This window comes from Triticum urartu, chromosome 5A (assembly GCF_056163025.1).
Source record: "Triticum urartu cultivar PI428250 chromosome 5A, HENAU_Tu73, whole genome shotgun sequence".
In the NCBI taxonomy this organism is placed as follows: Eukaryota; Viridiplantae; Streptophyta; class Magnoliopsida; order Poales; family Poaceae; genus Triticum; species Triticum urartu.
In genome coordinates this window covers 556,974,229-556,988,393 of record NC_141877.1, presented here as the reverse complement: position 1 = coordinate 556,988,393, position 14,165 = coordinate 556,974,229, and the positions used below count along the sequence as shown (strand labels likewise).

At 46.0% G+C, this 14,165-nt stretch overlaps 2 protein-coding genes across 2 annotated transcripts; both read left to right on the top strand.

The window, feature by feature from the left end:
* The first annotated feature begins 572 nt into the window (after positions 1–572).
* Positions 573–4,181, top strand: LOC125510543 (linoleate 9S-lipoxygenase 2-like). Its single transcript, XM_048675759.2, has 7 exons — positions 573–865; positions 967–1,259; positions 1,366–1,588; positions 1,671–2,009; positions 2,262–2,347; positions 2,426–3,105; positions 3,197–4,181. The coding sequence occupies exons 1-7, from the start codon at positions 664–666 to the stop codon at positions 3,966–3,968; spliced, it is 2,595 nt and encodes an 864-aa protein (XP_048531716.2). The 5' UTR covers positions 573–663; the 3' UTR covers positions 3,969–4,181.
* An 830-nt stretch (positions 4,182–5,011) lies between these two features.
* LOC125505950 (uncharacterized) lies at positions 5,012–10,544 on the top strand. Its single transcript, XM_087524472.1, has 6 exons — positions 5,012–5,256; positions 7,951–7,955; positions 8,100–8,361; positions 8,434–8,581; positions 8,679–8,797; positions 10,433–10,544. The coding sequence occupies exons 1-6, from the start codon at positions 5,012–5,014 to the stop codon at positions 10,542–10,544; spliced, it is 891 nt and encodes a 296-aa protein (XP_087380598.1).
* The last annotated feature ends 3,621 nt before the right edge of the window (positions 10,545–14,165 follow it).

Sequence of the window (14,165 nt, the reverse complement as noted above, 5' to 3'; positions counted from 1 at the left end):
AGTCCAGAGTTATGCAGTAGCCAACGCTAAGAGCATCCCTCGAATATTTCCCCTATCCTTAAAAGTTAAATGTTTTGAGGTGTTATAAACATTTGCTTAGCTAGCAGATGCCGTAAACTTTAATCCTCTGTAAATGACATTTGGTTCACGCAGTTAATAGAACACTTTGCCTGGGTGCATGTTGTCCGCAAACCTTGAGCTAAATCCATCACACACGCACACATTAAACTTCCTAAATCCATCACACGCACTTTGAAATAAAAACATTGGCAGATTTCCATCATGAACATAACCCTGGCTAAATCAAACCATCACGAGATTCTGGCGAAATAAACCATTGACATGGTTGCTGCTGCTGTCCGTATGGAGCAGCACAAATCAAAACCCAACCCCCATTGACATGGCTACTCCCTTGTGTACGATTAGGATCTTATCCTGATCCACTAATAATCAAATCGTTTTACAGTATCAAATCAAACAGTAGGCCACTAGGACAACGTTATACACACTAGCCAACGCTAAGCTCACAGTCACACCCTACCCTTCGTCCATCTATAAATAGGCCGGTTGCTCGTCGAGAACTCTCACACCATCCACAGCAAGCAACACTAGCACTACACTCGTACCATTGTTCTTCCATCTTAGAAGCGTACGTACGCCAAGATGTTCGGCGGCGGTCTCCCCATCATCGGTGGGATCGGCGGGCTCACAGGGAGCAAGACCCGGCTCAAGGGGTCGGTGGTGCTGACCCGCAAGAATGCACTCGACTTCAACGACCTGGGCGCCACCGTCATGGACAATGTCACCGAGTTCCTCGGCCGCGGCGTCACCTGCCAACTCATCAGCTCCACCATCGTCGATTCCAGTGAGCACCATCGAGCACTCTCCTTCAGCATTGCGTACTTATCTTCCCGTGCAATGCAATGCAGTCTCTGATTAGCTTGTTTGTTTACGTGGCTCGGCTAGACAACGGGAACCGCGGGAAGGTGAGCGCGGAGGCGAGCCTGGAGCAGTGGATCACGAGCCTGCCGTTCATCACGGTGGGCGAGAACAAGTTCAGCGTCACCTTCGACTGGGCGGTGGACAAGCTGGGGGTGCCGGGCGCCATCATCGTCAAGAACAACCACGCCTCCGAGTTCTTCCTCAAGACCATCACCCTCGACAACGTCCCTGGCCACGGCAAGGTCGTCTTCGTCGCCAACTCGTGGGTGTACCCGCAGGCCAAGTACCGCTACAGCCGCGTCTTCTTCGCCAATGATGTGAGCGAGCTCTTCAATCGCCAATGATCCATGTGTTCAATGGATGCAACGTACGTTTTTGCATGTCCACTTATTTAAGTATACGTGTATGTACGTGCCTGCGCAGACGTACCTGCCCAGCAAGATGCCGGCGGCACTGAAGCCCTACCGCGACGACGAGCTCCGTAACCTGAGAGGGGACGACCAGCAGGGGCCTTACGAGGCGCACGACCGCGTCTACCGCTACGACGTCTACAACGACCTCGGCGACTCCCGCCAGATCCTCGGCGGCTCCAAGGAGTTCCCCTACCCTCGCCGCTGCCGCACCGGCCGCAAGCTCTCACAGACCAGTGCGTTTTATTTCTCTTTCTCTTTCTCAATCAGTAACACAGTCTCTACTTGGAACTTATGAGTACAATCCATTGCGCGCAGACCCTGATCGCGAGAGCCGGCTTCTGCCGCTGGTGCAGAGCATCTACGTGCCGCGGGACGAGCTGTTCGGGCATCTCAAGAAGTCGGACTTCCTGGGCTACTCGCTCAAGGCGCTGGTAGATGGCATCGTGCCGGCCATCCGCACCTACGTCGACCTCTCCCCCGGCGAGTTCGACTCCTTCGCCGACATCCTCAAGCTCTACGAGGGTGGCATCAAGCTGCCCAGCATCCCGGCCCTCGAGGAGGTGCGCAAGCGCTTCCCGCTCCAGCTCGTCAAGGACCTCATCCCCATGGGCGGCGACTACCTCCTCAAGCCCCCCAAGCCGCAAGTCATCAAACGTACCTACCTACCTACTGATATTTTACTTATTTTCCTTAAAAATAAACTTATATCTTACTTAAGTATTTCCTCCGTTTCAAATTACTCGTCGTGGCACCCTCCGTTTCAAATTACTCGTCGTGGTGCCACGACGAGTAATTTGGAACAAAGGGAGTAGATATAAATAATTCTATAAACTACTTCTGGTACATAGGATTCATCAAACGTTGGAAGAAAAATAAATATAATTTCGACTATTTACGCACGTGCAGAGGATGAGAAAGCATGGATGACCGACGCCGAGTTCGCAAGGGAGATTCTCGCCGGCGTCAACCCGATGATGATCACCCGTGTGACGGTGAGAGCCAAATTAAAAGTGCTAGTATGTATTAAACATGGACTAAACTAACGGTAAAACTAATCCATTGCATTGCAGGAGTTTCCTCCCAAGAGTAGTCTGGATCCCAGCCAGTACGGCGACCACACCAGCACCATCACCGAGGCGCAGATCGGGTCGAGCCTCGAGGGCCTCACCGTGCAGCAGGCAGTCTCCAGCAACAGGCTCTACATCCTCGACCACCACGACCACATGATGCCGTACCTCGTCAGGCTCAACAACCTCGACGACACCTTCCTCTACGCCACCAGGACTCTGCTCTTCCTCAAAGGTGACGGCACACTGGCGCCGGTCGCCATCGAGCTGAGCACGCCGCTGCTCCAGGGCGGCCTCACCACCGCCAAGAGCACCGTCTACACTCCGGCGTCCACCGGCGTCGAGGCCTGGATATGGCAGCTCGCCAAGGCGTACGTGTGCGTCAACGACTACGGCTATCACCAGCTGGTCAGCCACTGGCTCAACACGCACGCCGTGATGGAGCCCTTCATCATCGCCACCAACCGGCAGCTGAGCGTGACGCACCCGGTGCACAAGCTGCTGCACCCGCACTACCGTGACACAATGAACATCAACTCGCGGGCGCGCGAGCTGCTCGTCAGCGCCGGCGGGATCATCGAGCTCACCGTCTTCCAGCGCAAGTACGCCATGGAGATGTCCTCCGTCACCTACAAGGACTGGAACTTCAACGAGCAGGCCCTACCAGACGATCTAATCAAGAGGTAAGCAAGTTTTTCTTCGTATATAGCAGGTTAATCATGTGAAGAACCGTTCCTCAGTGAGTGACATGGTACTACTAATCATGAATTGCAGGGGCATGGCGGTGCGCGACCCATCTAGCCCGCACAAGGTGCGGCTGCTACTTGAGGACTACCCTTACGCGGTGGATGGGCTCGCTATCTGGACCGCCATCGAGCAGTGGGTGACAGAGTATCTGGCCATCTACTACACCAGCGACAGTGTGCTTCAGAGCGACGTGGAGCTGCAGGCGTGGTGGAAGGAGGTACGCGAGGTCGGCCACGGCGATCTCAAGGACGCGGCATGGTGGCCCAAGATGATGACGGTGGCGGAGCTGGTCAAGGCCTGCGCCACCATCATCTGGACCGGGTCCGCGCTGCACGCCGCCGTAAACTTCGGGCAGTACCCCTACGCAGGTTACCACCCCAACAAGCCGTCAGCGAGCCGTCGTCCGATGCCGGAGCCGGACACCGAGGAGTACGCCTTGCTGGCCCGCGACCCAGAAAAGGTGTTCATCCACACCATCACCAACCAGGTGCAGTCCATCATTGGCATTTCCCTGCTGGAGATCCTGTCCAAGCACTCCTCCGACGAGATTTATCTCGGGCAGCGTGACACGCCGGAGTGGACCTCGGATGCCAAGGCGCTGGAGGCGTTCAAGCGGTTCGGCACAAGGCTGGAAGGCATCGAGAGCCAGGTGGTGGCCTTGAACGGAAACCCCCAGCTCAAGAACCGCAATGGACCAGCCCAATTCCCCTACATGTTGCTCTACCCCAACACCTCCGACCACACGGGCAAGGCCGAGGGGCTCACGGCCAGGGGCATCCCCAACAGCATCTCCATCTGATGAGATATTCGGAGAAAGGTCGGTTCTCGCCAGCACGCAAAAATGTCAGGGTGCGTGCTTGCAACAACATTGCTTAAATAATCCAGTACATTAGTGCTCATTTGACACCCAAGTGTTATGTGCATGGGTAGCCACTGGCCAATGTATCATCTTTCATGTAATTTTCCCTTCCGAATTATATATTAATAAAGTGATGAGTTATGCTTCTTTTAATTGAAAGAGTAGGAAACTACCTACTGTAATTTTATTATCAAAACATAAATAAACATATGCAGACTATGCTAGTAAAACGGGCATTGAATGTGGTTTCGGTACATGGGCCTGAAGCGGTTTCCCGTCCACCTATAATCCCTTGTCGCTAATGTGCCTAGAATTGGAGACAGATATCAACTGCATGCAATGACATAGCACAGTAAGCCGTGCATTGAGAGAAATGCCTCACATGCTTACAACATCAGAAGTGCCTTCTTATTTGGAACCACCTCCTATCAAGAGATAAGAGAAGGATGTTCCTACAAGGCTTCACAGAGTTCAGCGACTCTCGGCCGTCGGATCAAAACGCTTGATGGGTTTTGGGCTGTTGGATCGAGAGGTGGGAGTATCTGGGCCGTCGGATCTGGAAGAAACACTGCTGGAATGAATAGTAATAGCAACAGAATGTAAATACCATGCCCCCACCAGGGCATTTCGGTCATTTCGCGTGGTGGGGGTATAAAAGGGCCGGCTGCTCCTGTGACGGAGACCTAGCCGCCTCCTCCCTCGCTCGCTCCCGCAGCCGCCTTCCTCCTCCCTCGCTCGCGCCTCCGCCCCGCGCCTCCCCCTCGCCCAGCTCCTCCCGCCTCGCCGCCGCCTCCTCTCCCCTCCCGCGCGCCTCCTCTCCTCCCATCCACATCGCCGCCGCCGCCACCCACCGCCTCAGCAGAGCCCCCCCCCACCACGACAACGAGTAGCAGAGGAGGGAGGACGAGGACAGATCCTGCGCAGCAGAGCCCCCCCCCCCCACCACCACGACGACGAGCAGCAGAGGAGGGAGGACGAGGAGCATGACGGCGGCGGCGGGGGGGGGGGAGCAGCAGCAGCAGCAGGCCAAGGCGCCAAGCAGCAGCGAGCCCCGACATCTCCGCCACCGCGCAGCACAGCGCCGAGCTCGCCTCACTCCGCTGCGTCCTCTCCTCCCGCCGGATTCGCCGCTCACGGCCACCATCGCTCACCCGCGCCCTTGCCCGTGGTTAGGGTTTCGGGTGTTCGTCACCGGTGGCCATGGGGTTGCGCCTCCTCTCTGCATCTGGTCAGTTCATCCCTTGCCCCTCCTTCCTCCTCCTCCTCCTCCTCCTCTCTATCTCTTTCTAATCTCTCTCTTCTTTTGTAGTAGCAGAGGAGAGGAGCGGGGACGAGCCTCCTCCCATTTACTCTATGTGTGTGTGTGTGTGTGTTCATCCGCTCGAGAACTGGATCCCGAGGGGTAGAGATGCAACCCTGCAGAATTGGATCCACACTATCAATATCAAATTGTACCGGTCTATTCCTTTTCTATCATTTTCACTTAATCTTCCCTGTCTTTTTAAAACTGAATATTGTATGAGGTCCGACACTCTTCCAGCTTGCTATATTTGTTAAACACATACTGCAATGGTGGGTGATTCTGTATTGTTGTTTAGTGCAGCAGCAACACTGATGGCAGTTCTACCTGACAATGTGTAGTAGTGTACTCATTAGGTAGCCCACTTGTGCCGGATGGTTTCTTGTTTTATTGCTTGTGCACTATCCTTGACAAATGAAATGTGCAGCAGGCTTTTGATATTTTAGTCATCTGGCCTTGTATGCAGTACTTTGCTAGGCTATTGCAGACAAATTGAAAGAAGTGCAAATGTGTAGTTCCAGAATTAGGGGACCAGAGATAATTGATCTTTTTTGCGAAAAAACTAGGATTTTACATCACTAATTAGCCCTTCATTCTTATATGCTTTTGCATTTGTTGCGTTCCCGCTTTCAGCTCTTTTCATTGTTTTCACACGTAGGATGCCAAGTGTAATTTAATTCATATGTACATGTACTATTTTCAGGTCTTTCTTTGTCCTACCTGGTGCATGTTTTGTTTGCTTACCCTCTGTATACCATTCATTTTAGAATGATGCAGGTTTTATTCTTACAGAAATAGATATCATGAGTGGATTTCCTTTTACCTGAAAACTTGCCGAATTCAGTGCTCGGAGAAGTCTGCTATGCCAACTTATGGGTGCAGAACTTCTGATCCTTATTATCAGATCGTGTCACTCATTCCACTCCAAAACTGGTGAGCTCTGGAAAACTGTATATCTCTGCAGTCTCTTGTTCCTACCATTTAGTACTATAAATCCATTCATTGGAGCTATATATCATATGACGTACTCCCTCCGTTTCAAAATAGATGACTCAACTTTGTATTAACTTTGTACTAAGGTTAGCACAAAGTTGGGTCATCTATTTTGGAACGGAGAGAGTACCATTTAGTCTGGTTCATGAGTAAAATGTTGTTTCAATAAATTTAAGGTCGTTCTTTGTTTGCTTGTTGTTTGCTAGCACTAATGCTGATGTATGAACAAATATAGAGCTTCAGAAGAAAACAAAGTATAGTTCATATTTTTAATCATTTATGTCCATATCATGTGATCCTAATGTATGAACTTTATGTGGTTTGGTTTAAACGATGTCAAATAAAAGAATATACATTCTGTAAATTAAATAACCCCAACAAATCAAATTAGGAAACTATTGTTGCTGGCAAAATGAATTTATAGAATTAGGGATTTGCAAGGCTTTCGTTCGCGGCTGGAAATACTTTCACTACACGCTATATGAGTATTTTGATTTTTGTGCATTTCCTAATATTTTTAGGGATTGGCGATGATCAACTTACAGTCAATTTTTATTATCTAATTAGACATATAGGTAGTGAATACATCGTTCTAACTGCATAAGTAGGCATATAAAAATCTTATTCTAGCGGTGGGATATGCTTTTCAAAAGCTAGGTGTTGTATGGTGATGTGTTTTTTGGCCTCACCGTGTTCTTCTTGTTTTGCTTGTTGGTGTGCAGGCTGGCCAATGAGGGCTTTTTGTTTCTCATCTTATTTCTAGCAAAGGCCAAAAATATTTCTGAGTTTCAGAAAGTATGAAATGCAAATTAAAAAAATGTTTGTGAATTTTCATAATTATTCATGAATTCTAAAGATATTCATGATTTTAAAAATGTCTACAATTTCAAAAAATGTTCGTTAGTTGAAAAAATGTTCATGATTTCTAAAGAATGTTCGTGAATTTTTTTAAAAATACTATTCACGTATCTGTAAAAAATATTAATGATTTGGAAAAGGAGCATGAATTTGCAAAAAAAAATGTTCAGTAATTCAGAAAATGCCAAGAGTTTGTAATAAAATGTTTGAAATTTGGAAAATGTTAGCGATTTAGAAAAATCATGATATTAAGGAACGTTTGTGAACTCAAAAAATACTCATGATTTCAAAAAACTGTTTACAATTTCAAAAACCATTCAATAATTTGAAATATGTTTGCAATATTGGTTCAGTAACTTCCTATTGCATATTGGTTCCATCTTTTCTTTTGCATCATGGTAAATTATTCTCATCTTGATATATATCATTTGGTCAACTGAAGATTTGAGTGCAGGGTAGAATTCTTGGTTGATTTTAGAATTTCGTTGTTGATTAGTTGGCCAACAGACTTTTATGAAATTCAAGGCGTCATTTAGGGTACTATATGTCATATTTCTCTTATTTCTATACTCACAATATTTCCGCATCATCTGAACAAATAATGCTAAATTGATATAATCATTCTGGATCAGTGTCATCTTCTCAATGTTGAACAGCCAAAATATATACATAGTGAGCAGTCCGCCGCACATGCTCATACGTCATATTTATGTACTGTTTAACACGGCAAAAATTGGTCAAACATTTAAACATTTATACTGTTTAACACAGCCAAAGTATATACATAATGATCAGTCCTCCGCTGCATGTTAGATCCAGCCTCCCTCCCTCGACACCATTCTTCTTACTTATTATTATTTATTTTAAAAATATCTTTAGTTTTATTTTCTAGCTACTTCAATTCATTTGTATATGGTTAGTTCCATCGCACTACGAGGATGATCCATGGCTGGTCGCGAATGATCACCTACGAGGACGATTCATGGCCGGTTGGGGATGGTCAGTTCCATCACACTGCGAGGAGATGATTCATGGCCGGTCGGGGATGGTCACCTGCGGTGAGCACGAGTACCTCCTCCATATCCTCCCTATACTAGCACCCTTGGCGATGAAAATGACAGCCAGGAGAATCCCTCCTTCACACCTCTTTTCCATCTCTGTCAGATTGTCCTCTCCAGCAAGGTGTCTATGCATGAATCATATTTATGATTTCTTTGAATTTTTAACAATTAATATAGATTTTTGTACCCACAGCCCGAAGGCCAACCTTAATACTGGACCTCTAGAGGGGCATGTGGCCAACCATGCCGGAGGACGCAGAGGAGTTGTTTGGGAATGTTATCATCAGAGGACCCAAGAAGCAACCCACCACGGATGCATGGACGAACCACGCAAGTCCATTGTGAGTTTGATGCTTCTCATGTGTTCACTGTGATGCAATGAAGATCTGATGGGCAATGGTCTCATGACATTTCCTTTCTGAAAACTTAAATTTATAGCTTGCAATCCATCTGTGGCGAGGGTTCATGACAGACAAGCCAATAGATTTGGGGGTCCACTTCCCGGTGAAACAAATGTTCACTGCGGACAATACGAAGACGATGATTGGTACAATGAGGTGAATATATTATAATTTTTATTCTTCTCTCTCCATGTCTATGTTTGTCCTTGATCAACTGTCCACTTAATTATTTTAGTTGTACAAAGTCTTAAGCTGGCCTCACTAGGTCGTACCCAGTGGCGGAGATAGGGGGGGCCAGAAGGGGCCCTGCCCCCCCCCCTAACACCATGATTTTGCATGTAATTTGCTATGAACAGTGGCAAAGTTAGTACTAATTTGCTGCTAAAAATCTATTTTTCAACACTTTGGCCCCCCCAACCTATTTTAGTAGCACTTGGCCTCCCTTATAGATATTTGCTGGCTCCGCCACTGGTTCGTACTCGTACCACACCATGGGAAGGTTATGGGCAAGGTGGTTGAGCTTGATGCCAATGAGTTGGAGGTTATTGCTTTGGCAACGCCGAAGGCCGTTCACGTGAAGAGGAGATGTGCTTGGTGACAAGAAGTCTTAGACCACCGGTGAGTTTTGCTTCCTATCAGTTCAGCAGTGTGTGTACATGTTCAGAATTGTTGGCTATAAACACTTGAATTATCTCCAATCATGTACTTCAGGTTCTACCATCTTCCATATTTACCATGTTTTGTCACTTAACAAAAGTTACATAACTATTTTGTGTATGTATGCAAAATTCTGGTTTAGAAACTTAATGCAGAATTATGAACAAAATTATCATTCAGTATTAAGAATTTACATTTATCATAAGAAATGGCAAATTCATAGGTATTTCAATCTAGAAATTACAATGCAATGTTCAGGGAAGATGGCGAGCTTCTAATTAGCGGTAACTTTATTCTGTTGAAACCGAAAGATATGGATGAGCCATGATAATGAGTGTTAGGGGGTTGGATGGCACGACGTAAAAATATATCATTTTTACTAAATAACTTCATTTTCCGCAGAAACTTCCTTGCACTAAACTTACAATATTGGCTTCTCTAGATGTACATAAGCTATTAGCTCTTAGCACTATTTAATTCCACTCATATTTACGAAAGTGCTCTTTTGATCCCGAGTTCACAATCTCCCTGATGAACAGTAAAATCCAAAAACTTAGTTAAATAATTCAAAAAGATTTTGGATTTAAACATCGATGAAAGTTTTAACTTCCTGAAAATTTTGGAGATGAAATAACATTGGTGGAGGTCTGGACAAAAAGAAAAAAAATCGATGCTCCAAAATGCTTCCGAGAACAAATCTTTTGGAGCGTCGTTTTTTTTTGCCCAGGCCTACACGAATGTCATTTCATCAAAAGCATTTGCAAGAAGTTAAAACTTTCATAGGTTTTATAGAAAAATCAGATTATTTTATATATTTTACTTTGTTTTCGGATTTTACTGTTCATCAAGGAGCATGTGAGCTCGGGTTCAAATACTCCAGGTCTTCACATTTATTCCTATTCTCCTTTTGCCATTTTTTACATCTAGGCATATAGTGTTTTGTTGTGTCTCAAAGTTTTACCTTTCTAAAAGTGATATGTGTTTATATTTTGTGGATGTTTTTGTTGCTGGTATATTTTCTCAAGTGATAGTCATCATATCTTGTCAATCTCTATGTTATGAGAGGTATAAAAATATAATCGGGTCTAAATTTGATAGTATGCTACCTTGGCCAATATACTGCATCATGTGAAGGCTGCAAGGTTGCACCAGAGAGCTCAAAATTTGGTGTCTTCGCATTGAAGGATCCAATCCATCGACTTTGGAGTTTGAACATGTCACTTGTGATGGGGAGAGGAAGAGATGACTTGCATACACTGGACAATGAGTGTGTTAGCAGCGTAGTGGCTCGGGACTGAACAAGTTGTAGTAGCCCCTTCCCTTATAAATGTTTTGTTTTGATTGGAAGCACCTTATAATTTAGCTAATATATGGATTTCATTTACATCGTCTGTCCAAGTATGCGAGGCCCATGAGACGGGCATTAATCACTTCTCTTTTTTGTCAGTATTTTGATAGGGGACCTATGTATATGGAAGGAGTTAGTATCATGTAAATCGTATCACCAATTTAAGGATCCTCATGTTTTCTTACTTTTCAACACTTATTTGTGATTTTGTTCACAAGTTTTCAATTTCATTCTGTAGAATGAAGATAATATTTTTGTTGTATTTTTTGTCCATGTAGAGGATGCAAGACAACATATTAAGTAATCAATTAATGAAATAATGAATTAACTTGCGTATGTGTATGTTTATGCCTCACTCTTTGTCCCTCCTAGTGAGAGGGCGACGATAAGGATGGTTGTCTTCGGGTGTCCCCCAACGTGGTTGACGGGTTGGCGGTGTGAGGAAATGTGTGACTATAGAGGGAGCTCAACAATTGGGCTACAATGATAGGAAGAAATGATGTTATGGGAAGAGAGTGGTTGATTGCAAATAAAGTGTTAGCTATGTTGTAGCGATTGTCCACACAGCTGAATTTGGAGAGCCTATTGGCTGTCTGTTTGATGGCCCAACATGCCCAAATATACAAGGAAGAAATGAGCTTCGACCTTGAAGACAACTTTAGTCAATTGTTTAATTCATTTATATGCATTGTATTGTAGCCTGTAGCAACGCATGAGCGGTCTACTAGTGTGCCTAGAATTGGAGACAGATATCAACTGCATGCAATGACATAGCACAGTAAGCCGTGCATTGAGAGAAATGCCTCACATGCTTAGAACATCAGAAGTGCCTTCTTATTTGGAACCACCTCCTATCAAGAGATAAGAGAAGGATGTTCCTACAAGGCTTCACAGAGTTCAGCGACTCTCGGCTGTCGGATCAAAACGCTTGATGGGTTTTGGGTTGTTGGATCGAGAGGTGGGAGTATCTGGGCCGTCGGATCTGGAAGAAACACTGCTGGAATGAATAGTAATGGCAACAGAATGTAAATACCATGCCCCCACCAGGGCATTTCAGTCATTTCGCGTGGTGGGGGTATAAAAGGGCCGGCCGCTCCTGTGACGGAGACCTAGGCGCCTCCTCCCTCGCTCGGTCCCGCAGCCGCCTTCCTCCTCCCTCGCTCGCGCCCCTCCCTCGCCCAGCTCCTCCCGCCTCGCCGCCGCCTCCTCTCCCCTCCCGCGCGCCTCCTCTCCCCTCCCCTCCCCTCCCGCGCGCCTCCTCTCCTCCCATCCACATCGCCGCCGCCGCCACCCACCGCCTCGAATAGCGCCGTTGGCGGCCAGATCCTGCGCAGCAGAGCCCCCCCCCCCACCACCACGACGATGAGCAGCAGAGGAGGGAGGACGAGGAGCATGACGGCGGCGGCGGGGGGGGGGGAGCAGCAGCAGCAGACCTAGGCGCCAAGCAACAGCGAGCCCCGACATCTCCGCCACCGCGCAGCACAGCGGCGAGCTCGCCTCGCTCCGCTGCGTCCTCTCCTCCCGCCGGATTCGCCGCTCACGGCCACCATCACTCACCCGCGACCTTGCCCGTGGTTAGGGTTTCGGGTGTTCGTCACCGGTGGCCATGGGGTTGCGCCTCCTCTCTGCATCCGGTCAGTTCATCCCTTGCCCCTCCTTCCTCCTCCTCCTCCTCCTCCTCCTCCTCCTCCTCTCTATCTCTTTCTAATCTCTCTCTTCTTTTGTAGCAGCAGAGGAGAGGAGCGGGGACGAGCCTCCTCCCATTTACTCTATGTGTGTGTGTGTGTTCATCCGCTCGAGAACTGGATCCCGAGAGGTAGAGGTGCAACCCTGTAGAATTGGATCCACACTATCAATATCAAATTGTACTGGTCTATTCCTTTTCTATCATTTTCACTTAATCTTCCCTGTCTTTTAAAACTGAATATTGTATGAGGTCCGACACTCTTCCAGCTTGCTATATTTGTTAAACACATACTGCAATGGTGGGTGATTCTGTATTGTTGTTTAGTGCAGCAGCAACACTGATGGCAGTTCTACCTGACAATGTGTAGTAGTGTACTCATTAGGTAGCCCACTTGTGTCGGATGGTTTCTTGTTTTATTGCTTGTGCACTGTCCTTGACAAATGAAATGTGCAGCAGGCTTTTGATATTTTAGTCATCTGGCCTTGTATGCAGTACTTTGCTAGGCTATTGCAGACAAATTGAAAGAACTGCAAATGTGTAGTTCCAGAATTAGGGGACCAGAGATAATTGATCTTTTTTGCGAAAAAAACTAGGATTTTACATCACTAATTAGCCCTTCATTCTTATATGCTTTTGCATTTGCTGCGTTCCCGCTTTCAGCTCTTTTCATTATTTTCACACGTAGGATGCCAAGTGTAATTTAATTCATATGTACGTGTACTATTTTCAGGTCTTTCTTTGTCCTATCTGGTGCATGTTTTGTTTGGTTACCCTCTGTATACCATTCATTTTAGAATGATGCAGGTTTTATTCTTACAGAAATAGATATCACGAGTGGATTTCCTTTTACCTGAAAACTTGCCGAATTCAGTGCTCGGAGAAGTCTGCTATGCCAACTTATGGGTGCAGAACTTCTGATCCTTATTATCAGATCGTGTCACTCATTCCACTCCAAAACTGGTGAGCTCTAGAAAACTGTATATCTCTGCAGTCTCTTGTTCCTACCATTTAGTACTATAAATCCATTCATTGGAGCTATATAGCATATGACGTACTCCCTCCGTTTGAAAATAGATGACTCAACTTTGTATTAACTTTGTACTAAAGTTAGTACAAAGTTGGGTCATCTATTTTGGAACGGAGAGAGTACCATTTAGTCTGGTTCATGAGTAAAATGTTGTTTCAATAAATTTAAGGTCGTTCTTTGTTTGCTTGTTGTTTGCTAGCACTAATGCTGATGTATGAACAAATATAGAGCTTCAGAAGAAAACAAAGTATAGTTCATATTTTTAATCATTTATGTCCATATCATGTGATCCTAATGTATGAACTTTATGTGGTTTGGTTTAAACGATATCAAATAAAAGAATATACATTCTGTAAATTAAATAACCCCTACAAATCAAATTAGGAAACTATTGTTGCTGGCAAAATGAATTTATAGAATTAGGGATTTGCAAGGCTTTCGTTCGCGGCTGGAAATACTTTCACTACGCGCTATATGAGTATTTTGATTTTTGTGCATTTCCTAATATTTTTAGGGATTGGCGATGATCAACTTACAGTCAATTTTTATTATCTAATTAGACATATAGGTAGTGAATACACCGTTCTAACTGCATAAGTAGGCATATAAAAATCTTATTCTAGCGGTGGGATATGCTTTTCAAAAGCTAGGTGTTGTATGGTGATGTGTTTTTTGGCCTCACCATGTTCTTCTTGTTTTGCTTGTTGGTGTGCAAGCTAGCCAATGAGGGCTTTTTGTTTCTCATCTTATTTCTAGCAAAGGCCAAAAGTATCATTCTCTTTGCCCCGGTCATCTCTGCCCCTGG

Bases quoted from the DNA above. Each gene is read 5' to 3' on its own strand.
- LOC125510543 (XM_048675759.2), top strand. From the start codon at position 664: ATGTTCGGCGGCGGTCTCCCCATCATCGGTGGGATCGGCGGGCTCACA. The intron at 866-966 runs GTGAGCACCATC...TGGCTCGGCTAG, and splicing joins CTCCACCATCGTCGATTCCA to ACAACGGGAACCGCGGGAAG. The intron at 1,260-1,365 runs GTGAGCGAGCTC...GTGCCTGCGCAG, and splicing joins GCGTCTTCTTCGCCAATGAT to ACGTACCTGCCCAGCAAGAT.
- LOC125505950 (XM_087524472.1), top strand. From the start codon at position 5,012: ATGACGGCGGCGGCGGGGGGGGGGGAGCAGCAGCAGCAGCAGGCCAAG. The intron at 8,362-8,433 runs GTGTCTATGCAT...TTGTACCCACAG, and splicing joins AGATTGTCCTCTCCAGCAAG to CCCGAAGGCCAACCTTAATA. The intron at 8,582-8,678 runs GTGAGTTTGATG...TTAAATTTATAG, and splicing joins ACGAACCACGCAAGTCCATT to CTTGCAATCCATCTGTGGCG.